Genomic DNA, 25,455 nt, shown 5'->3' with positions numbered 1-25,455 from the left:
AGGCAAAGCGTTACATTTCGAATCAATCGGATTGAAAGTTTATGTGCTACGTCTCCTTTTTTAGTCGAGCATGCGTTGCCGGTCAAATTCTTTTACCTCAACCAGTGCAACGTGTCAGCCGCTCTTTGTGCTTTTAGAACGCACACAAAAAAAAAAAAAAAAAAAAAATGCGTAAAGGTAACGGTCCTGTGTCAGTTAATGGGCTAAAAGCAATGGTTGCAACATTTGAGAAAACAGGTTCTCTGAAGGTTCAGTCAGGCAGAGGACGAAAACCTGTACTACAGGATACAATCGAAGCAGTTGCCACGGCGATTGTCGACAGAGGACCAGACAATATTGCTGCCACCTCTAGCGCTCATGGAGTAGCTCGGAATATGGATATGCCTTACAGTACGGTATGGAAAATCTTACGAAAGATTATCAATACAAGTTCAGCCGCGTAGAGGAGTTACTGTACCCCGACCATGATAAGCGATTGACTTTTGATCTCATCTTTCTTGCCAGAATGGAGGTGGATGATGCTTGGCCGTGGAAAATCTTATGGGGAGACGAGACCCACTTTTACCTAAATGGAACTGTGAACACCCAGAACTGTCGAATTTGGGATGACAAATCACCACACGCAGTCACAGCAATTCCCTTACATTCACCAAAGGTAACTGTTTGGTGTGGGTTCACAGCGGAATTTATCGTAGGTCCATTCTTCTATTAGAACATTACCCCAACAGGACCGGAAACCTGTTCTGTTATCAGAGAGAAATATTGCCACATGTTGAACAGCTTTGTCATTCCGGCACTTCAGCAAAGACAATAACAGGGGGAAATAATTTTCATGCAAGATGGGGCCCCTCCACAGGTTGCTGTACGGGTGCAAGAGATGCTACGACACAAATTCAGAACAAAAAGAGTCATTAGCCGCTACTTTCCAAATGCATGGCCACCTCGGTCGCCTGATCTTACCCCATGCGACTTCTGGCTATGGGGTTGCCTTAAGTCCAAGGTCTATCAAGGAGTGGTCCAGGACCTGACTACGTTGAAGGATAACATATCACGGACTGTACGGGAGATTCCTGCAGATATGTCACTTTCTGCTGTTGTGCACACTATGCACAGAATGCAATATGTGGTCCACAACAACGGCAGCCACATTGAACCACATTTGAATGCAACATAAAATATAATTTCCGTAATGATTTGCATTTGCTAACACTATTTTCTATTACACAGCGTCAAATATTCCCCTAGCGGTGACTTTTGGAACTAATTTGTTTCTTCGCGGAATCCTTCGCCCCCCCTCTTGTTTAATCTTCCTAGAAAATGTGGCGTCATTCTCGCAAATAGATCGCGCTACAAAACACTGTGAGCATTGTCAGTTTAATTATGGCCACCCGGTATATACACTCAAAAGTCTTTAATCCAGACTCGTCGTGACTTCGGCGATTCCGGATTATAGATCATCAATTTAAATCTGGTAGAATGGCATGCAGAAATTATAAAATTAAAAATATAAAAACTGTAATTTATGAAATAAAGAGCAATTATGATGTAAAGGGTTTCAAAATTTACAAAAAAAAAAAAAAAGCTCAATATTTGTTTAATTTATTAAACATTTCTTTCAACGCGCACATGCGTAATGTATGCTTTACACATGTGCGCGTTGAAAGAAATGTTTAATAAAATAAGCAAATATTGTATGCGTAATGTATGCTTTACGCATAGTCGAAATTAGAAAATTGCAACCAAAAAATTATTTGATGTGTATTCGTGATATTTATAATGATGAGGAATTTGATTTAAATCATATCAAAAACGGAGTACATTGAGAATAAATACTACATTCAGTAAGGAATTATAAGCCGAATAAAATAAAAACATCTGCCCTGAAGATGAGGATAGTGTTCCAGTTCATTGCGCCCTGCGACGTCCTTGATCACCCAGCTTCACACAACCCTACAATGTGACCATGCTCGAAGTCATTTAGTTGTCTGTAAGGTCTTGGATATCGTTGTAATGGCATCTTTAGTTGCTTCTTCACGGAATTACAATGGCACCAACAAAACAAGATAAATTTTCTGCCTCTGTTACTTGTTATATTCTTTGCGAATTGCGGGCTATGATCGCAATTCCTGCTCATTTGCCTTCAAACTTTGATCGATTGCAGGTTCAATCAAGATATTTTTGCATATCAAATTTCATCACGATCGCAAAAGTCTTTCTTGGTGCTTCGATTTTTCTTGCAAAAGAGTGTATATGTTAAGACTATGTAAATATTTAAGATATAAAGCCAGTGATCTAATTAAGTGTGAACAAATGAGTTTACATGTTAACTACAAAATGCAATCAATCCAATAACTAAAAACACCACAAAAATTTATTTAACTAATGCCTGTAAAGCAAATGAAAGAACATAGAAAATGCATATTAATTATTATAAAAACTGGATAGGCCTTAAAAAAATGCCAGATTCTAGGAAAAGATGTTTGTGGCAGAAAATAACATAGCATAATTCATATAATATATATTACTTCTGATATTTTTAATAAAATTGAATAGATTGAATAACTAATAAAATAATTTATTATAAGGCACAACCACAAAAATGTAGTGATTTCATACGGTAAACATAACTTGCACTATTTTTGTTATTAAACTTGTAACGAGTGAATAGCTCGCTAAAGAAAGGAACAGTATTGATAAATTTTCTGAGATTAGAGGTCTGCGCAATGTCTTCTGCTAGAAAAATATACATTACAATAAATCTTTTCCTTCTGCTAGAAAAATATACATTACAATAAATCTTTCACTAACTTCTTTTTTTATAGTTGGGGGGGGATAATTTTTGTTTACTATGTACTATTTAAAATGTTAGTTTTCTATTATTTGTCAGGGCTAATCTGAGTTTTGACAAAGTTCTGATTTTCCTTCATATTCCATTAGTTTTCAGGTCTTTTTGGGTGATTAATGATTACTTTTTTAAGTACTATCAATAAGGAAAAAAAACCATAACATACCAATATAGACTTGCAAACACTAGAAATTGCTTGACAAGTAGGAGTCACTGGAAAATCAATAGGTAAATTTGGTAGACCTAAAATAGCCATCAGAGGAACCAATCCTTTCTGCCTCACAAATTCTCTGCAGTGATCATCAGTAGAGTTATTACTTAGAATGGCATCTACAAATCTCATCTATGGGAAAACATTTTTTTTTAAAGTGAAAAAATATGCTAAAACTAATTCAACATATACAGCTAAATGTTGATTTATTAATATAATTAAGTAATAATAGTATTTATTACTTATTATCTGATTTATTAATAATACAATTAAGTAATAATAGTAACGATACTTGGGTTTAAACAAACTTTGCAAATATTTTAAATTACAGTACACAAAATCAATCATAAAATAACATCTTACGAGGTTTGGATGGTACATTTCTCTGCTATATGACAGCTCATGACAAATCACAGCCTTAGAAAAGGCATTATCTGGTTTATCTGATTACAGCAATTTCCCTAAGCCAATAGCTCAATAGGGATATTGGCGTAGGGGAAAGGCATGCCATTGCAGAGGACTCTATGAAAAACAGGGTTCATACACATGTCTGCACACGGAAATTAAATACTTTTAAGGACCATTAACGAAAAAATTAAGGACCTATGAGCGAATGGGAACTGAATAAATTCAATTAAAAATATTATCTATGCCTGGAACTTCACTTTTGTAATAGCATCCTCAAAATAAAATAGATCCCTAAGTAGGATGCATTATTATTAAACATGACTTAATTAACATAATTATTATTAAGTCTGAGAATAAAATATATGAAATTTATCAAAGAGTATTATATATTTTACAACTATAAGAGCTGAACATATTTGAAAGGAGATAAGTGACATTTTAATTACGTTTTACTAACAGTTTTATGTTTATTTTATATCTCATTTTGCCACATACTTGCTCAGTCTAGAGCTTTAGTAAATAGTAAGCAGTATTTATGTCAAGTGGCATATGTTAAAATGAGAAGTAAAATCATAAACAGCATGATTCACAACAAAAGACTGGCTGTTGTCACTGCTGCTACTTACCTACAGAGAGACCTGTTGATCAGAATAAACCTGAAAGGCCTGATGTAGTCACGGTTGGCAAGTTCTGAAAGTTAGCTGGGCTCTGTCTGACGCCGTTAGTCAGATTTAGCTATTTACTTATGGAACAGACATAGACTCTCAGACTCTTATGCAATCACTGGCATTTAATTTTATGCTTTGCTCTCTACCGCTATCTCCTTACTTGCACTTCACTCTGCCTGATTTGGTCAATCGGTTACAGCCATAGCACACTGATATCTGTTGACTCTCAAATTTTTCGCCATGGACTTTCCTATTGGATATGCCCATCATTGTCTCATCGTGCTTATCATATGCAACTACTTTTTCGATCTTCACCTACCTTCGAAGCATTATAAAATCAAAAATCGGCACATAGTTACTTCAGGGCAAATTATCGTTATGTCTGAAAGTAACTACAGTGTCCAACAAAGGTTTAAATAAGATTCTTATGTAAAAAGAACTTAAAAAAATAAAGGCTTATGCTAACAAAAATCAATTACAGCTCGTAGTGATGTAATGAAACAGGAAGAGTCAAATTCAAACTAAAAATATGGTCAAAGACTATACACTTTAATTTCATTTTAAGCTGGCTCAATTACTCTATCATCATAACAAACTCAAATGTCGGCAACGGTAATGCAAAGACAAATAATTACAAATTATCAGAGCTGGCAAGAACTAATGCAGGGAGCAAGTGGAGGTCAGAAACACAATCTTGTCCTACACTCCAAAAACCTCAGTTTAAAAACTGTTTAAGTGATTCGCATTTTGGTGAGAAAATTGAAATGGGAAATTATAGCAAGGGCTGAAATTGTAAACAATTGGGTAATTTAAATAATAATAACTGTACATATCTTTCAAGAATAATTTTTTTTTCTTTATCAGGGTTCGTACACATTTCTGCACACGGAAATTAAGTACTTTTAAGGACCATTAATGAAAAAAATTAAGGACCTATGAGCAAATGGAAACAATAAATTCAATTAAAAATATTATATCTGTGCCTGAACGTGAGTAGGATATATTATCATTAAACATAACTTAATTAACATAATTATTAATTCGTTTGAGAATAAAATTAATTTTACGATATTTGACAAGTAGCATTAAATATTTTACAATTATAATAACTGGACATATTTAAAAGAAGATAAGTGACATTTTAGTTACGTTTTACTAACAGTTAGCTTTCTTTCTTAATGTCTCATTTTGTCACATACTTGCTCAGTCTAAAGGTTTAGTAAATAGAAAGTAGATTTTATGTCAAACAGCATAAGTTAAAATGAGCATTAAAATCATAATCAGCATAATTCATAACAAAGGACTGGTTCTTGTCACCACTCCTGCTTGCCTATAGAGAAACCTGCTGATCACAACAAACCTGAAAGGCCTGTTGCGGGCACAGTCAAGCAAGTTTTGAAAGTTAGCTGACCTCTGTCTGACGCTGTTAATGTCATAGCGTCGTGTAGAGTTCTAGGGGTTGTAACTCAGTTAATATACTTTAAGGTTAAGCCACTAAAGCATTAGCGGTGATGAGTTCTTTTGCAATAAGTCTCACTAGGTGCAAAGAAAAAGTTTCACGCAAATTTTTATATTTTTGTGTTTTACCTTGTGAACATGATAAAGGTTAACACGTTGAGCCCGGCGCCAAATTTGCTGTCCTTTCCGTTCAGCCAGTAGCGAGCGATCAAGCGGAGCAATATTGCCAACTTAAATTATTCATAAATCATACAAAAAGGAAGGAGATGCACATAAAGTCTGAAAGTATTGTTTGAAATGTTATGATGACAATTAAAAACTATTCGGATGCAAGATAGCCAAAAATGTTACCAAAATAGTTGTTTCGTAATGTAATATGTGTCAAGCTAAGACGTATTTTTATTTAGAATGTATCAATAAATTTCATTAAAACTACATTTGATCGCATTTCATTGAGACTATACTTATTTTTTAACTTTAATAGTGTTGTCCCGTGGACCGATGCCAGCCAAACGAATATTCCAGTGCCGGTCCCCAGGAACCTACGCCAGGCTCAGCGTGTTAACGAAAGGCAATAACTTGCTTTAATATAGAGAGATAATTTTTAAGGGAATGCATTTAGTTATAATTAAATTAATTATTAGATAACCTTAGTCATTATGGATTTACATGGCCACTATTAAATTAAATTTATTTTTTGTTAAAAAAGCCCTATTAATATCACAATATCATACAATTTCACAGTTTAAAATACATGCAATTTATGACATTGACTTTTAAACAATATTAGGATAATTACACATTAAAAGCTACAAAACATAAAACTCAACAAAATAATTATGTGTCTTTTTAAGTTGAAGACCTGCCCAGACATTTTGACTAATTTATATCAATTTCCTTCACCTTAAGCATGTTTTCTAACAATTAGAAATTTGTCTCAATATGGAAAACAATTTTTTCATTAGTTTCTGCGTGTTTTATCTCCTAATTGCCAACCTATCCACAATGTACTACCTATGAAGGTTTACTTGATCTGGTAAAAGTTCAACAGTCCGACTTCCCCCCCCCCCGACAGACGTGAAACAAATTATCGCTATGTCTGAAAGTAACTATAAATCAGATAATAAATTTAAATAAAGGTTCAGATAAGCTTTTTGTTCAAAAAGAACTTGGAACATATAGGCATGTTCTTATGCTAACAAAATAAAATACAGTTTGTGGTGATATAATTAAACAAAAAGAGTGAAATTCAAACTAAAAATATGGACTAGTGGTAAAAAACTATACAATATAATTTCAATTTAATCTGGTTCAATAACTCTATTGTCATAAACTCAAATGTCAGCAGCAGTAATGGAAAGACTAATAATTACAAATCATCAGAGCTCACAGGAACTAATGCAGGGAGCAAGTGGAGTTCAGAAACACTCGTCTTACACTCCAAAAATCTCAGTTTAAAAACTCTCTAAGTGATTTGCATTCTGATGAGGAAATAGAAATGGGAAATTATAATAAAGGCTGAAACTGTAAACAACTGGGTCATTTACATAATAATAACTGTAAATATATCTAAAGAATAATTTTCTTTCTCTTTACATATTTAGTTTCTTTTTTCAACACGTTTCCTTTTCACTTAAAATTTTTGAGATTTAATTAAAGACTTCTGTTATTCTAAAAGACTAAATGCGTTTAGAATGTATGGAAAAAGAGGCTAATTTTATTTCTTTAATAATACGAACATTCAGAAGATATATGAAATACATATGGTAAGATCTGGTCACAGAGCTGGTGTGGCACAATTTTTAGAATTTAGGGACACACCGAGCAAAAAAAATCTAGAAATGGCAAAACTTTTAGAATTTAGAGCGGGCACTGAAAGCAGAATTGAGAAAGGCATCAGAATTTAGGATCCACAGAGACAGCATCAGGTGGCAAAATGCCTAGCATCAGCTATGTGTAAAATGCATTAAGACATATTAGACGAATATTTTGAATTGTCAGTTTCCAATTTCTTTATTAATAAAAAAACTCCTTTATATAATGCCTGTTCATATGGTAAGATTAGAAGTACTTTTGATATTTTCTATGCTTGTATCTAGTGAAAAGTAGAGAAAATAAAGGGAAGACAAAAATGTTAAGAAAGCGATTCTAGAATCAGACGTAAAACATTCAACTATTATGTTTTCATTACTCTTCCACATGTTCTCCAAAATGTAAGAAACTGCGTGTTACTACCATTTTTCATTTTATCACATTTTTCTGGAATCTGCTAGAATCGTGGGTCTATAAATTTGCCTTGAAATCTTTCTAAACTTTCCAAGCTTCAATGTCTAAAATCCTAAAGAAAAATTATTCCTACCAATTCTGTAACAGCAAAATCCAGAAATGTTTTTAGAAAAAATCGGAGAAAAAAAAGTGTGAAATTAATTTTATAGAGAAAACTGATGCATATACTGAGAATTCTGATAAGTGGGACAAATTCTTGCCAGGAAAAAATTAAAAAGACTTTTTTAATTAATTACATAGCTATTTTGCTTCTGCTAAAAACTGTTTCATAAACTTTGTGCTTTATAGCAGTATTCCTTGCTTATTTTTCAGATTCAAAAAATTGTATAATATGTGGCCAAAATGGAACTTTACAATATGACAGTGAAAAATAAAAATGTTTTATTCGTTATTCTTGTGAATCGTTATTCTTGTGAAGCAGCTGCTTCCTGAATCCAAAGAACAGTTGAAAATTTTCCAAGTAAATCGAGTTTCTAAAGCATACACTAAAGAAAAGGTAGACAAGAAATATGTGAGAAGTAGCAGTATACACATAAATATGGTAATACATATACAATAATGGTAAATCATTTCACTCAAACTAATGAACTTACACATACAGCTCTCATTTAAAAGAGCTCCTTTGAAATCTGTAATGAAAACGGACACTAAGTATTTCTAATCCCCCCAAACAGAAAAACTATTCTTAATCCCTACCAGGTGTGGTATGCTGAATTTGACTGAAATGAAGTAATACCTCATTTCTTTCATCATTCCTCACCCCTACCAACACTCCACCTTCCATGCCATACCACTTTTAAGAAATCTCCTGATCATTATATATCACAAAAGATATTTCTGGTTTGCCTGATTAACCACGGAAAAGCACTATTATTTGGCTTGGAAGACACACCCTTCCTGGTACATCTATGTATTGAAAAGAAAAGGGCCTTCCATTTATGTTACACATGAAAAGCAACATGTGCCCAATGTTACTTTGTAGCTGAATCTATGATGTAAATACCAGTTTCACAACTTAAACCTAATTAGACACTAATGAGCTTCATCAGGTTTAGGGATTTTTTTAAACAACTTGAAACCACACATATATTTTGCAATCATTAACGATAATATTGAAAATTATACATGTATAAATTTAGCATACACCTAATATAAACATTCTTATATTACATATAAAATTCAATTTAATGCTCTAAATTTAGGAAACAAGATAAGTTTGCTGTAAGAAGTAATTATGTTTACTAGCACATATAAATATGTGCTATAAAACATTAGTAATAATAGAGTAATTATGATTAATAGCACATATAAAATGTTTCAAGACAATTTTTTGCAGGGTTGCAACACAGATTTAGTGATCTATGAATAATCTTACCACATTTAAAATGTAATCCACAAGAGGTACAGCAGTTTTAGATCCTACATCATTTACTTCTGTGCTGCACCTTTCATTTGCTGTTTTTGATAAAGAACCTTGGACGGCACTGCTCGCAGCATCTTCTTCATCGTCATCATCATCATCAGATGATCCAGCTTCATTTGACACATTAGCAATTCGTGTAACAGCTGCTGTTACTGTTTCAGTTTTAGCTGTAGGTCTAGAACAAATAAATCTAGGGTCTCTACCCATGGCACATAATTCTTCTAATAGCTGCAAGAAAACACAAGGGAAAAAAAAATCAGTAAACATGTAAATAAAGGCAGAAGTTTATCAATTAGGTTAACAAATAAATAACATATTGATCCATCAATTCACGGATCTGAAACTCTACATACGGATCGATAGCCAGAAAGAGTAAAATGCCTCAAAAATTTTTCACATGGGATGATTTTTTCATTCTAAGCAAAGAAAATTATTTCTCTACTTTAAATATATATATTTTTTTTTATTTCCCTGCAGAAATACAATCAATAGACTCACAATGAGAAAACAGGAAAAGCAATTACAGATGAATTACTTCATTCTTTACTTCAGTAATACCATAAAACAGAACAGACATTGACAATCAGCTCTCGCTATCTAATTTAATAATCTTAATCTAACATAGCAATTAAGAGTAATCTGTTTAACCCATTCTTGGTTGGATTTTTATCAAATTTCTGACCCCCCCCAAAAAAAGCATTTTTTATTGCTGAAAATTAATATATGTTCTATATTTCATTTGATAATGCAAAATATTTTTGATAGTAAGCAGTTTTTGATGGACCTACGGGTGGTCAAATATGTGATATCCCGTCCACTAATCATCAGTTTTCCCTGTATTGCATCCAGGTTATACACTCTTTTGCAAAAATATTGAAGCACCAAGAAGGACTTTTGCGATCGTGACGAAATTTGGTATGCAAAAACATCTTGACCGAACATGAAAGTGATTAATGTTTCAAGGCAAATGAACACGAAATTGCTATTATAGTGTGCATTTCTAGAGCGCAATTCACAAAGTAAAAAAAAAAAAAAATAAATAAAAATAACAGAGGCAGAAAATTTATCTTTTTTTCCCCCCCCTTCTTTTTTTGTTGCTGCCATTGTAATTCCGTACAGAAGCAACTAAAGATGCCATTATGACGATATCGAAGACCTTACAGACAACTAAAGACTTAGAACGTGTAGAACGTGATCGCATTGTAGGGTTGCATGAAGCTGGGTGGTCATACCGAGCAATAGGCCGCCACCTGCAGCGTAAAGACACTGCTGTGCAAAGATGTTGGCAGCAATTATTGCTACAAGGAAATTGTCGACGAAATGAAGGCTCTAGAAGGCCTAGGCGCAAAAATGTGAGACAGGATAGGATAATTGTTCACCATGCCCAAACCGCCCCAACGGTATCACTGCCGACTATTCAAGGCAGTACAGCCATGTTTATATTTGCCGTGGTATCATTCACCTTCTCACGGCACTTGTTTGATAGTTTTTAGCGATCGTATAGTTTTTAGCGATGAATCCCGCTTCATTCTTGAAGTTCCTGTCTGGACAAGATGGGGCTAGAGGTCTCAATCAGCCTTTGTTTTACAAAGGCATACAGCCATACCCCCTGATGACATGGTGTGGGTCGCTATTTCTTATGACAGCAGGTCATCTTTAGTCATCCTCCAAACATATCTAACAGGTCAACAATATGTTAATACCATCCAGCGGGTGGTTGAATTACCTTTAATGCCACGTCATCATGGTGCCATTTTCCAGAAAGATAATGCCAGGCCACATACCGCTCGCATATCTCCGGACTGTCTCCATACAGTTGATACTCTTCCTTGGCCAGCAAGGTCACCAGATTCGGGCACCCCAAAATATCGCAGATCTGGAGCAACAACTGATGAATGCCTGGCAGAATGTGTCACTGAATGACATTAGTAACCTCTACCACTCCTTACCTCGACGAATTCAAGCATGCATTGCCTTTGTTGGTTCGACCGACTACTAATTTGAACACTCAATCAATGGGTTATTGTGAGCCGTTTACAGGTACTATGACTTTATTTTTTTAATAATTTTATTACCTGTGTATGAGCTATGAACATATTCAATTTGATCAAAAACAACCACTTCCTTCATGGTGCTTCGATTTTTTTGCAAAAGACTGTAAATTAAAAAATACAGCATGATACTGTATTTATTAACTCTATTGTTTTGATGTGTTAAATATAAATATCTACAAAAAAATTATTATTACAAAAAATACTTTAGAAAATGGTTTTCCAACCTTACCGGTAAAAGTATTACAACCTGCCTTAGACATCAGAGCACAAAGACCACATTTATTGCAAAACCAACATGATGGATTAAGTTTTTAAAAAATAATTTTTTGCTTACTTTATGAAAAAAAAATTGGCTATGAATATCAAAAATATCTTGAAAGATATCAAACGGATATTCAATAACAGATATTCAAGGCATGAAATCCCACTGCAAAAATTATGAAGAAACAAGGATCAGTCACACTATCTCTTAGCAATATTTAAAAATACAAATAATCATCGAATTTAAAGCAACAAATTCAGTTTCAACGATGGAATTTTCCACTTTGTCACATGGCATGGAACACCAACCTTACAAGCACAAAATGCCGAACGTGCGACATGCGCTGCCCACCTAGAAGGGGTTAAAAAGAAATCATCTTTAAGAACCTTATTATGCCATACATTACATATGGGGTAATTATATTAACAACATTGACCTATTACGTCAGATTCCAGCTTCTGTCACTATGTTGCTAAAATTATGCTCCAATTACAGAAAGTAGTATACAAGTTAGTTTAAATATAATTTTTTTTATTATCATATCAGGTGGCAGCTACTCTCCCAGAAATACATCACCTAACCTTAAGAATTCTCTGATAATAAATGTTTGTAGACACAGGCCATGACTTTCCCTTCAAAAGTACTCCCTCCTCAATATTGCAACCAGCTAACATCAAGGAGTGGTAGTTCATTGAATCCCAAATGAAACGAACAAAAATTGTTTACAAGATTTAAGAGTAAAACAAAAATGTGGTTTAAAAACATTTATCAATATTATAGCATGTTTCTATAAATACACAAAAGTTTTAACTCAATTTTTTATCGCAGATGATCTTAACATATGTTGTGCTTCAATATGTATTAGCCAAGCAATCAACAGTTTTACATCATGAATAATTACAAATCTAAAATACTGTACGTAGGGAAAAATCAGAATCTAACATAAATTAAATAGTGCAAATTACCTTTATTATTGCAGCAGTTGCATCAGTTCTCAAACTTGGCTGATGTCTCATCAACTCATCCATAGCATTCCCTAAATTACTAGCAGCATCACCTATTGGATCAGAACTACGCCTTCTACGCATAGCAGGCAAATATTCTGGTGAAACTAGAACTCTAAACAATTTTTCAAATGGTTTGCAAGCAACAAATGATTGCAGTCCTCTAGCATTTAAACACAAAGCACTAAACACATTTGGAAGAGATGCTAATACTTCTCGAGTAGCAGGAACCTAAAAATAAAATGTGTAACCAAAACTACCATAAACAAAAGACTTAAATGATTGAGACACAATAAAACGCCGAATAAATACTAATTCAAAAGTCAAACAACAAAAATCAGCGTTATATTTACAAAATTTCCAGAGTTTCACAGTTTTCACACTGTGAAAATTTTGTAAATATATGTTGTTTGACTTCTGAATTAGTACCTTTAAATAGTTTTAATTAACAAAACACAATTAAGATAAAACAATACAATTAAGGGCATTATAATTACACATTTAAATTACAAAGTAAATCTTTGGGAACACCATGCTTAAGTGCCTTGAGTCCAGTACATCGACTGACTGCTATAGTCTTTGTTGGCTGGTGTTTCGTCCTGGCGGCCGCTAGATGGCGCTTGTTGAGCCGTGGGTTACATGTGGAAATACACATAACTTACTCTTAAAAATCTCACCCTAGTGCCACTAGTCTAAATGCGTAATTCATTAAAAAAATGTATCTGTCCATAGCAGGTGCAATTAAATTTATTCCGAATAAGGGAAACTGCACATAGGCTATCTGTGCAAATTAGGAGATGTGTTTATGGAAGACTCTCTACAAGAAACAGGCATATTTAGATTACATAAAGTGAAAACCATGAAAATGACCAAAGGCTGTCACAACCACATTGGGTTTAATCAAGTGGATAGAAGACTGCTCAAATGAATACGGAATAAATTATTTAAGAAATTTTAATTTCAACTCGTAGTAATTTATAATAAAGCAGTTGATAGATTTTTTTAAATGTAACAATACATAAGAAACTCTTAAGATTTAAAGCATCTGCTACATCAATGGTTCCCAATTTTTTTTATTTGTGGAAAGGATCAACTCTTCTAACAGAGCACCTTCTTAGTCTGTAAATGCTATGTTTCACACATTCATGTTGAAGAGTGATATTACAGCAGTATCAAACAGATACAGTTGGTATGGGACCATAAAGTAAGGAGATATCTAAATAGTTAGCCAATGTCCATAAAATTCAATTATGTTTTTAAAATTCTGAAAAATGTACCATAACATCACAATTTTTTCTTAACATGATACTGTTAAATGTTAGCCATGTATAAAGGCTCCTCCAAAATACAATAAACTAAAGCAATTTGTATTACAACATATATTTTACATTATTGCTGAGATAAACTATAATAAATTTTGTTCATCAATACTACATGTAATTTGATTCAAATTTTTTTTTCGTTTTATGTGACTATACTATACTGCACTGTAAAATTAGGTAATTTTAAATAAGTAAATTTAAATAAACACATAATATAAAAAGTAATAATGTGATTCCAGGTGTATGTAATTAAATAAGAGAACTGTGGCTGCATTTTTAAGTGCAGTTTCCTTTTCTTAGGTTTAATTCATAATTACAGTGAATGCCTTGATCTACATTGACAAGGATTCTGCATATTGTTTTGGTATCTATACAGACACAGTTAATGCTTTGTAGGGATGTGTAGTTGAGAAAGACAGCAGCAAAAATTTGCTTTCTTCGACAAAATTCTGAAATCATCTTCTCTGCAACACACTTTGGTTTTGAAATGCAGCTTTTTGTTTGTTGCGACATATAAAAATATATGATGATACCGAATTTCCTACATTAGTAATTTTTATATTCATGCCGAACACATGCAATTATTTCAGCACAAAATAGCAGTACTTTTTTAACTTTAGATTAGTTTTAATAAAACTTTAGATCCTCTTTAAAAATCAAATTTGCTTTAAAAAAGTTAAACTATCTTCTCAAAAATCAAACTTAGAAAATCAAGAATTGTTTAAAAAATTTAAAGTGTTATATCGTTCAGAGCACTTTCCTTTGTGCAAGGGTACGTTACAAAATTTACACATATACTGTGTTACACTGCAAGTTTCATTGTGGAGCAAACGCAATATGCTCATGAAATATTTTCCCTTTTTTTCTAGTTCTCATGACGGGTTCTAATGTATGCTTCCTCATGCCCAAGGAAGTTTCCCTAGAGACTCATCCTTTCCTGCTTTTTTTTAAATACCGAACTTGATGGTAATACTTCTTCTCTTTATCAATTTCTGGTGGAATTTCATAAGTATGCCAATGAACAGCTACGAGTTTCAAAAAATATTTGTATCTTTTCTTTCCCTTAATGGAATAATAAAACAACAAATAAGTTAAATCATGTGCAATTTATAAGGTACAAATAGCAACTCTTTTTGTGCATTTGGTTGTTTATTTTAAGAATGGAGTAATATGACAGATACCGGTAAACCCGGTTGAACTTTCTTTCATTTTAAATTCATGTATTGTCGATATGACAGATATATTTTTCTTTTATTGCCACACTGGACTAAAATGTTTCTTTTTCTTCTGAAGGCTATTTCTCCTCTATTCAATCAAATAGGCAATCCAGAAGTCCTCTCTCTGTCTGAATAGTGGCACAACTTTTAATTTTATTTTGAAATACATCTTAACTATTTTCCATGCTATTGTAATAGTCATCCATGTAGGTATGGTGGCGAAAATCTGTAAAAGGTCACACAACTATTTGAATTAATTCTAACAATTGCTTTTCTTGAGCACAATATATTTCAAAACGACACTACTTTCTCACAGTATACAAACTAAAACTGCATACTTTACAATATTCATTGCATTATAAACTTTGAAGAATAACCTCACTCTCCAAGGTATTAAGCCTTCATCCAAAGACAACAGTTGAATAGGCTTATAAAAACTTGGGAACAAATTGATTCAGTAATGATTCGATTTTCAAAAGAATGTCCAATCCATCAGTTAAGTCTTCACTATTATTAAAGTGCCAAGACTTCCATAAAATAGGAAATCTCTCGTCATTACTTTCGGAAAAACTGGCTTCTCTATACATGGATCAGTACTGCAATAATCTGCTTTTCAGTTCTTACACACCAGTCACATAGGAAGAAAGGCACCAAAATTTCTACGTCTTGTGTTTTTTCTCTCCATTTGAGCGCTTTCTTTTAAGCTGTAAATTTATCAATACTTTGGTAAATATATAATATCTCCGACTCCTCTACAAGAAATGTAAAAAAAAAAAAAAAAACTTTTCCAATAAATAAAGCTACAGCATATGCTACACTATCCAGGACGTTTCTTACATTTATTCCTAAGTGACCTAAAAATTCTGAGACTGGGGGTGGGGCGGACTACTGATCACCATTCATTCTGAGAATCAGAATCATACGAATCCAGGCTTCAATCAAAACTGCTTTAAATTAATCATTGGATAACAGTCCTAGGATGATGTATAACATCCTTATTACTAGAATCATCATCCATAACCTTGTCCTCGCAACTTGGCAAACAATTTGAATACTATTCTTCATCATCAATCTAATTTTTGTCCATCCTTAGCAATTTACTAGAAAAAAAGACAAATTAGGCTGGGAACGAACACACAAGAGCTAAACTGATGCTTCTAGTGATGAAGTTAAAAGTCTGCAGAAGTGCTTATGGACAATGTACGATCAGCTTCACGAAACTGTCATCTGTTAGAGTGCATCTGATACTCATCTTACCAGGAATACATTTTTGCAATGTACGTGCTATAGAAAATTACTCAAGCTTACTGTAAAAATATTACAAAAGCCACCAACAATTTGTAGAAAATGTATTTAGTTGCTTCCCACATTCACCTACCAGTCAGCACAATAGGACTTAGTCGCTTCCCTTATTATGACTATAAGCACATGAAAGGCATCGATCATGCTGATCAGTATCTATCATATTAGTCCATTCTAAAATAAACGACCAAATGGACAAAAGAGTTGTTATACATACTTTATAAATTGCACATTATTTAATTTATCTGTTGTTTCATAATTACACACAGGCAAACAAAATAAGGTACAAATTACAGAAATATACCTACATAACGTTTTGGAAAAGTCTTTCCACGTGTTAAGTTGAGTAAATATTTTACTTACTATTGCTATACTGTCCAAAAAATTTGTATCTTTATACAAAAAATATTTAACTACAGAAAACTTTACCTTGATCAAATGCACAAATTGTATTCATACTAACACTGGTGAAATAAATTAAAGAGAATTTGTATATTTTATCGAGTTGAAGGAAAATCGAGTTCAGGAAAAACCACTGCTTAAAAATGTAAATCTTGCAAGGCAAATACCTAAGCATATGTGTGTGTAGGCCGAGCCAGCATAAAAAAAAAGGCTTTATAAGCGGGTGGAGGGTAAGACGAATTGCGTTCCCTAGCACACCTCAGCAAATTTCTTGGTGTTATCTTGCAGAAATCAGTTACATTCACATCGGAACAGTAAAAATGAGTAACCACTAACGTTTAGATGATGGAATGAAGAGGCGAATTGTGGGGAGGCTAGAGGCAGGCCAATCGCAAATCCAGACATGCAGAGATTTTAACACTGGTCGGTTCACCGACCAGTCGCGTTTAGCCCAAACACCGATTCTCGCCGTACTTTCATATGGAGAGAGCCAGGGACCCACTACTTACCCTCCAATGTCCGCGAAATCAGCAATTATGGAGGTGACAGTGTAATGGTCTCGGCAGGCATCATGTTGGATGGCCGCACACCTCTCCCTGTCTTTGACAAAGGCTCTGTGAATGGTGCGAGGTATAAGGATGAGGTCTTGGAGCCCTATGTTCGCCTTTCCGGGATGCAGTGGACCCTGAGTTCATCTTACATGACAATAACGCAAGATCATCTTCTGGTCGACGAATTTCTCGAGAGTGAGGATATTTGCTGGATGGATTAGCTAGCCAGGTTTCCAGACCTCAACCCTATAGAACATGTCTGGGATGCTCTGGGGAGGGCAATTAACACTTGCAACCCCCTCCGAGAACCATCCAGGGACTGAAAACAGCGTTGCTGAATGAGTGGGACCAATTGCTACAGGCATTGATAAACTGCCTTATTTCCAGTATGACATCATGTTGCAAGGCCTCTATGGCTGTAAGATGGGACCATACCCCCTATTAAACCATTTCTTTTGTGTCTTCTGCAATTGCTGTTTCAGATTTTCAGACTCCGATGAGTGTTACACATGAGCATGTGTATCTATTATAACTGTTGAATGTTTATTTTTTTTTTTTTTTTTTTTTTTTGTATTATACCAACCTATGTTCACACCAAATTTTATTAAAATCTGTCCAGTAGTTCTGGAGATAGCAGATCAAATATGAAAAGTCTTTTAATTTATTTCACCAGTGTAGTTCATGAAAATTAAAATGAATAATAATTAATACATAAAGAAAAGCATAACACCTAATAATTCATAAAAATAGTAACAATTGATTTCTTACTTTTAATGAAAATTACAAAACAAATTACCGAAGATATTCAAATTACACAGATTAAATCCTAGCACATATCACTGTATGTTAAGGAACGAAGATACCAGCTATAAACAGAAACATTAAAATGTATTTAACCTATTTTGATTAAGATCCTTTTTTCACATCTGGAAAGAAAATAACATGACTTTCTAATATTTTTCAATATATTTATGAAATTACATAAAAAAAATCAAAACTTATGCGTGAAAAATAATATTTTTTGAAAATCGATTTGTGCATCCATATGCATACTTGCCAACCTATGACACGCAAAAATCGGATTTTTTTAAGAAATCAGGAAATTTTTCACAATGTTAAAAAGACTTTTTAAATGATAAAATTAGAGTTTCTTATAATGAATTAACTTTAAATAGTAACTAATTCTTAAATGCAAGCAACAAAAAAATACCTTACACATAAAAAAAAAAAAAAAAACATTTTTATTACTTGCAACGTTTACTGAAAAAAAATTAATCAGTTTTTGTACAAATGTTATAAACAGTGGCTGATTTCATAATTTTGTTCACAGCAATTGCCACGTAGGCCTGCTTTCGCTTATAAAAGTTTTTCTAATGCGTCATCACTAATATTAGATCTAAGTTTAGTCTTCGGTTTCGCAACAACACTGAAAATCTTCTCACACTCTGCAATATTATGGGGAACTGTCGACATTGCCAACATTATTCTAGACAGTTCACTATATTTTAAAATTCCATCGGCACCTTTCAGTTTTCAATTAAAACTCCACTGGGTGTCAATCCTAGTTGATTTTATAACTTCATCTAAGTTTTCTAATTGTAAACTGCTGTTATGCAGGAGTTGGAACTGTTTCAATTTTTCCAAATTTAAGAGCTGACAGGTGCACCTCATAATCTGAAAATTTGAATTTTCCTTTCTTAAGATGGCTGCAACACCAGCCTTCAAAGCCTACAAATCACCTATCAATTATCGGCACGAAGTGCCAAGCAATTATCCAGAGGGACTGCACTTTCTTTTAAAGCTATAGCACTTAGCTGTGCTATATTAAAGCCTGTCAAATGTCCTTCTAAAGTGGGGACAGAAAATAAACTGCACTCAATTTCTGAAGATTAATAAAAGAAACAACAATTGGATACAGTTTTGAATCGGTATTATTGCTTCCATCCGTAGAGGTGCAGAACGGAGCTGTTTTAATGCAATCAATAACTGAAGATTTATTTTTCAAACCCATTTCTTTAACAATTGCACCTGTTTTGATTCTTGCAATTGAGTATTTCAAGCCATTTCACTATCAGGAAACATTTTTCTAAATAAAGCTCCCGCGTGATCCGATGCATTCAGTGGCAGGTTGTGCTCCAGTAAAAAGGCTGAGAACAGACATTCTGCATTAATCACTTTTTGGTCCTTTGTTTCCAAAGAAAAATCCATTTTTTTTTTTTTTTTTTTTTTTTTTTTTTTTCCCAAAACAACTCATGTTGTCCTTGTGTTTTTGTGTCCGCACATGTTTGAGAACATCACTCTTCCACCATGCGAAATCCAAAAATCGCAACGACAGATGGTACACATCGCATATTACATTTCCTTGAGGAAATAATGGAAGAAAAGTCAACTGTGCATGATTTTTGAAACGTACACCAGTATTTCACCTTTCTTGCTGACATAACAAAAGATGATAATTTCTAAAACTATTTCTTGAAGGCACATGTACTCACACAACTCGGGACAAAATGAACAAAATAACCAAAAGAACATCCAACTAACAGCTTGCTTTGTTCTCACATGCTAATATATGCCAGATGACAGGCAGTGGAGCTCGATGGCCATTGGAGAACTGGAGAATGACGTTTCTGGTTACGTATGCTCTCACTCACAAAGCAAAAATTCTCATCTGATCCGCAAGGTTTTGTTTTAGATATAATCTAGAGAAACTTCAATTGCTTTCAGACATCCAAAATCACTTTTTTTTGTTCATATAACAAAGTATTAAGCTAAGTTCTATAAAAATCGTGAGAAATTTTCAGAATAAAAAAAAAGTTGGGAGAAATATATTGTAAATTGGGTTGGTGGGATAGCGGTCGAAATTCTGGAGTCTCTTGCCTGAATCGGGAGAGTTGGCAACTCTGCATATGCAACACAAGATGGCATGCATCAAAAAGAAAAAAAATGTTGCAATAACAGACTTCCTTGCACAAGTCACAGCAACAGTATTAACATGGCCGCCAAGATTCACGGCCTGAATTGAAGCTTCCCTCTTTCTATTCTAACCTCCTTGGGCAGGGATAAATGAGAAAATGCTCTGTCATGCCAGCAAGGAAAAGGTTTAATGCTGGTACATCTGCATGACAGTGTCTTCCATTGCTATTTTGCAGGATATTTTCTAGATTTCTCTCATCATTCAATGTTAATCAAAATAGTGGTTGATAAATGTGATCACAATTAAGTGGCACCTAAAGTAGCTAATAAAATACATATCTGGATAAATCTTAGTTTTAATTTACTGGCAGAATAATCTAAGTAGAGTAAAATGCAATTTCACTCTCCTAGCTGACTTGGTAGCAGGCATTGCTGAACCTGTAGAATTACTGCTTGCTAACTTTAGGTTATACCAATCTCAAATGGTCATTTGGAGAAAAAGAGTGTGTCTTTATTCCAGTAAAAAAGATCTACAATTCAGAAATTTACCAGAAATTCAAACTACATTCTAATGGAATATTTAGTCATCCTCTGCTAACAATCACACAACCCAGAGCGGCAAACTTTCACTTGATCAAAAAATATATGGTCAAAGAAGCATACAGAGGCTTGCATAAGTATGACAACATAGATAAAATATTTTAACATACCGTGATTGAATATAAAAATAGCTGAGAGAAGCTGAAATACGAAGGTTTCATTAAGATTTCAGCATTTTGTGCTATACATAAGTAAAAATTTATAATTACAGAAAAAAATTGAAAGCATAAGTTAAAAAAAATAACTGGGCAGTGTTTCAATAACAGATGAATTTAGTTCTTTACCTCTTTTACAAGCAGCGCATGAAGAACAACATCTGTCAAACCATTATCTTGTAATGATGGCAAAAGTGTCGGTTCTTGAAATACATAAACTGTGACAACATCTGTCGCTGTTAAATACACAAACACAGCAAAAGCACATATAAGAATATATGTATTCTTCAGAAAAGACACTGCGAAATAAGCAAAATTATTCAATAAAAAAAGCATTAAAGATTAATACATACCTAAAAGAAATAAAGATGGACCATAGTATTCAGCATTACTTATCACGTGCTTTAATGACTGTGGTAAACTTCCATCCATTACTGCAAAGTTTGAAAAACTTATAAAGCTTTTGAAATAATTTGAGAGTCAAATACTAAATTCAAATTATACATGTTTTTTATAATTTGCAAATTTTCCTATCTAGAATGGCTGTGCAAGTCCTATAGTTGCTGTGTCGAGAATACCGACTAATTTGTCAATCGAAATTTTTTCGTTTTCAATAACCCGTCACTTTCTTCGCTATCGGAAGCAAATTATAATGACGAGGAATTTCATTTAAATCATATCAAAGACGGAGTACATCGAGATGAAATACTACATTTAGTAAGGAATTATAAGCCAAATAAAATAAAAACATCTGCCCTGAAGATAAGGATAGTGCTGACAGATCAACTTCCAATTCATTGCACGCCGCGGCATTAAAGATAAACAAAGTTTAGATAAACAAACGTTAAAGTTTAGCTAAACAAAGGATATGCATTTATCCATTTTTTGCAGCAATTCCACTTTTTGTTTAATTGACTTTGAAACATACTTTCGCTTTGTAGATCCTTTACATATTAGTAAATATATATCAGAAATTCTATTTGACATAATCGAAAGTTCAAGCTTACTTTTATAAAATTGTTCTAACAGTCTGCAAAAAATAATAATCCGAATCCAATTCGAAGATTAAGGAACAACACAATCTGCAACATTAACTGAATTAGATAATTTTAGCTTAGCTTATACCGTCCGTTATACATTAAACGCGCATTCGTAAACGTAATTTGCGCACGCGCATATTCGCAGCCGTAAATGTCTTATTCGCAGCCGTAAACGTCAAAGCGACGCATGCGCAGAAAGTTTGTAGCTTTGAGGTCCGGAGTATAGTTCATTCCGGATTATGGGTGTCCGAATTAACGCCTTTTGACTGTACAGGATATTTCAGTAATTATTATTGAGAGAGACTGACTCATGTTCTTATACGTAGGGAGATCCCAAAAACATTTTACTTGAACTTTGCAGCCATTTTCAGGCCTTTTGGAATATAGGAACTTACAATGTATGCATAACTCTGGAAATCATGTGTATATACATATAATTAAAAACATAAATTAATAATTTAGTAGTAGATTAAAGAATCCTAGGAAAATTCTAGAATTGCATTGAAATAAACCTATTAAATTTTAAAAACAAAAACAAAACTTTAAACAATCCCATACTATTTCATAATTTTGAAAACAAAAGCAAAACTTATGATCTCATTTCATACAAAAAAAAATTATTTTATTAATGTGAACTTACAAATCTTATTAATTTTACAAAACACACTTTAGATTATTCATATGTTCATGATCCAGCCAAACTTTTCAATAGATACTAATAATTTGTAACATGAAAACCTGAAAAATCCTAAACAAATGAATCATGTTTTGTTCATCATGTCTGTGTGAGTGTGTGTGTGTAATATAAGGTTAAAAATAAATTAAGTAGGAAAGAAAGAATTAATTCCTGAGCTGCAAAGGATTTAATTTTAAGTAATTATTATAAGAAATTATTAAAAAGATTATCCTATTCTAGGAAAAACTGTTTCAGATATTAAAGCTATATGGCAATTCGTAGTAATAATATGAAAATAGTTAATATTCATATGTTATTCTATTAAATAATCAAGGTGGGAAAAAGATTTTTCTTAAAACAGGGTTGCTACTCAAACAGGAGAATGAAATTCCGTGACTTCCAGGTGTGTTTTAAGGAAATTACAGTCTATCCGCGTAATGCACGTTGGCTGTACTAAGAAGTAAGTTAATTACGGGATTACTTGAAAACACAAAAATTTGCCAATTACATAATGACTTATATATATAAATATAATCTCCAAAGCATTACTATTTTAACTATAATAGGAATTGTTTTCTCCACTGGGGATTGAGATTAGAATCTGGATTACATTTTTTTCAGACATTTTTCAGCTAAACGAAAGAAATATATTTAATGATATTTTTAAATAAATTCAGGTATTTTATATTTATTCAGCAGCATACATACACAAAAAATATGTGCATTAAATTTCGTGATGACATGTCATAATACTGCTAGAATTAATTTCAGTATTTTGCTAGAGAACATTTCTTGAAACTTGAAAGTATTATTTACTAATAATAACTAAATTTAGAGGGAAGAAGTAGCATTAAATGATATGAATAACATAAAAATAAAGATAATTTACTTAAAAATTAAATTGGAATAATTAATGATATTTTAGTGAATATAGTTATATTTAATGGCTAGCCAATATGATTGATTACTATTTTTTTTATTTTGCTGCAAAATGACAAGGCATTTATTAAAAAGGGAAAAAAAATAAGGTTTAAAAGATTTTGTGGTAAAATGTAAAGAAGGAAAGGTTCCATAGACGTAATGCTATTACATCACTAGAAAGCGGAGGGAAAATTCGCCAAGGGATTTGCCGACAGAACTTGGCAGCCAGAATTTCCCTCTCCGCAATATGTGCAGGAAATTGAGGAACACGTGTAAAGAAGAAACATTCTTTGACATAATGATTCTTTAAGTTGTTCTTTGATTTTTCGCAATAATTTAAACACGGATTTTCGTAGTTTCCCCATCCCAAAATAATTAATCTATTAATTTACTTGCACGGTAACATTGTTTCGCTTAAAAAAGTTTACAGAAATTTTAAACGCAATTCGTTTTCTAAACTCGAACTTCGACACCGGCTTCAAGCTTTGGCGACAGATATTTCGTGCATGCACAGCTGTTTCCATCTACATTGGAACGGAGCCACTCCTGTTGGCGAGAAGTCTTCCTTCTTAGCAATACATATTCCTTGATTCTAACTTTCATGGTACTGTATACTACAATTAAACCTATTTTGTTTTATACGAGAATAAGTATTTTGTTTAGTTCAACTTCCAATGCACATGCGATTCTCTCAATTCTCGAGGTTACTGGAAACGTAAGCAGCTGGAAACTTGCTTTGCCATTCTAAAAGACAATCTAATTGGAGCTGCGAAAATTGGCTCTATGCCAGCTGCCCAAATGAGGCTCACGCGATACACAATTCACCAAGAAAGTTATCGCTTCCAACATTGGCGCAAAACTCGCTTTTTTGGGGGGGATCGGCACATGAAATTCTCAGACCTTTTTCAGATTTTGACTAAAATATTTAAATTCCCTGACCTTTCCCCAAATTTTTTGGTCAATTTTCAAATTCTCTGACTTTTTCTGGTTTTCCAGGTAGCATGGCAACCCTGTTAAAAGTATAAACAGGTATAGGTAATTATAGTGTGAAAATGATATACATGGTAAAAACAAAAACTACTCATCACCTTTTGCTTAATGTTTCAAAGAACTCTTCAAGGGGTAAGCATTTAAAACATTAAACCTGGATTATTAGAGAGTTCTGAACACATGTTTTGTTCTTCCCGCCATTCAAACTACTACTAATTGTCCAAAAATGCTTAACTATATTTCAAATAATTTCATCCCACCCCAAAATGTCCTTGGCACTCCACTAGTGAAAAGCAAATAATAAAAATTAATTCATACACAAACTAAATTAAAATGCAAAAATTATACAATAAATACCATTCACAAAAAGATAAAAGCATAATAAAACTGCACACAAAATAATCAAAATTCTAAAATTAATAAATTATGTAAGTGTGCAAATTAGTCCTAGAAACAAAAGTGTATAAATATGAAGCTGAATTAGAGAAACTCCTCAAACTTAATCTGGTATAAACAGAAGTTTTTCCCGTAAAAAAAAATTTACGGAAATTGAAATGCTGAAAAAGAAACCTAAAATAAAATTTTCATTCCTCCTGGTGTTGCAACATTTTAAAAAGCCTACAATTCCTGTCCGTGCTGAAATAATAGATATAAAAGAAAACTGTACTTATGTTTATGAACTCGTGTTGCAGTGCAAAAAATGGCTAAAAATACCTGAAGCTTAAAACGTGGGTGAGAAACCAGGTT

General features: G+C 33.2%; 1 protein-coding gene across 2 annotated transcripts in view; it reads right to left on the bottom strand.

The window, feature by feature from the left end:
* HUWE1 (HECT, UBA and WWE domain containing E3 ubiquitin protein ligase 1) overlaps positions 1-25,455 on the bottom strand; it is a 595,188-nt gene that overhangs the window by 406,148 nt on the left and 163,585 nt on the right. For both annotated transcript variants that reach the window (XM_085806998.1, XM_085806999.1), the window contains exons 21-25: positions 21,435-21,515; positions 21,211-21,317; positions 12,581-12,850; positions 9,252-9,527; positions 3,012-3,188 (exon numbers count right to left, since the gene is read on the bottom strand). In XM_085806998.1, coding sequence (XP_085663124.1) covers positions 3,012-3,188; positions 9,252-9,527; positions 12,581-12,850; positions 21,211-21,317; positions 21,435-21,515 — 911 coding nt within the window. The remainder of the gene's footprint in view (positions 1-3,011; positions 3,189-9,251; positions 9,528-12,580; positions 12,851-21,210; positions 21,318-21,434; positions 21,516-25,455) is intronic.

This window comes from Stegodyphus dumicola, chromosome X1 (assembly GCF_044657685.1).
Source record: "Stegodyphus dumicola isolate Sdum_Otavi_A_Nest chromosome X1, ASM4465768v1".
Taxonomy (NCBI): Eukaryota; Metazoa; Arthropoda; class Arachnida; order Araneae; family Eresidae; genus Stegodyphus; species Stegodyphus dumicola.
Note: the sequence above shows the minus strand (reverse complement) of the source record. Positions and strands in the feature narration are given on the sequence as shown.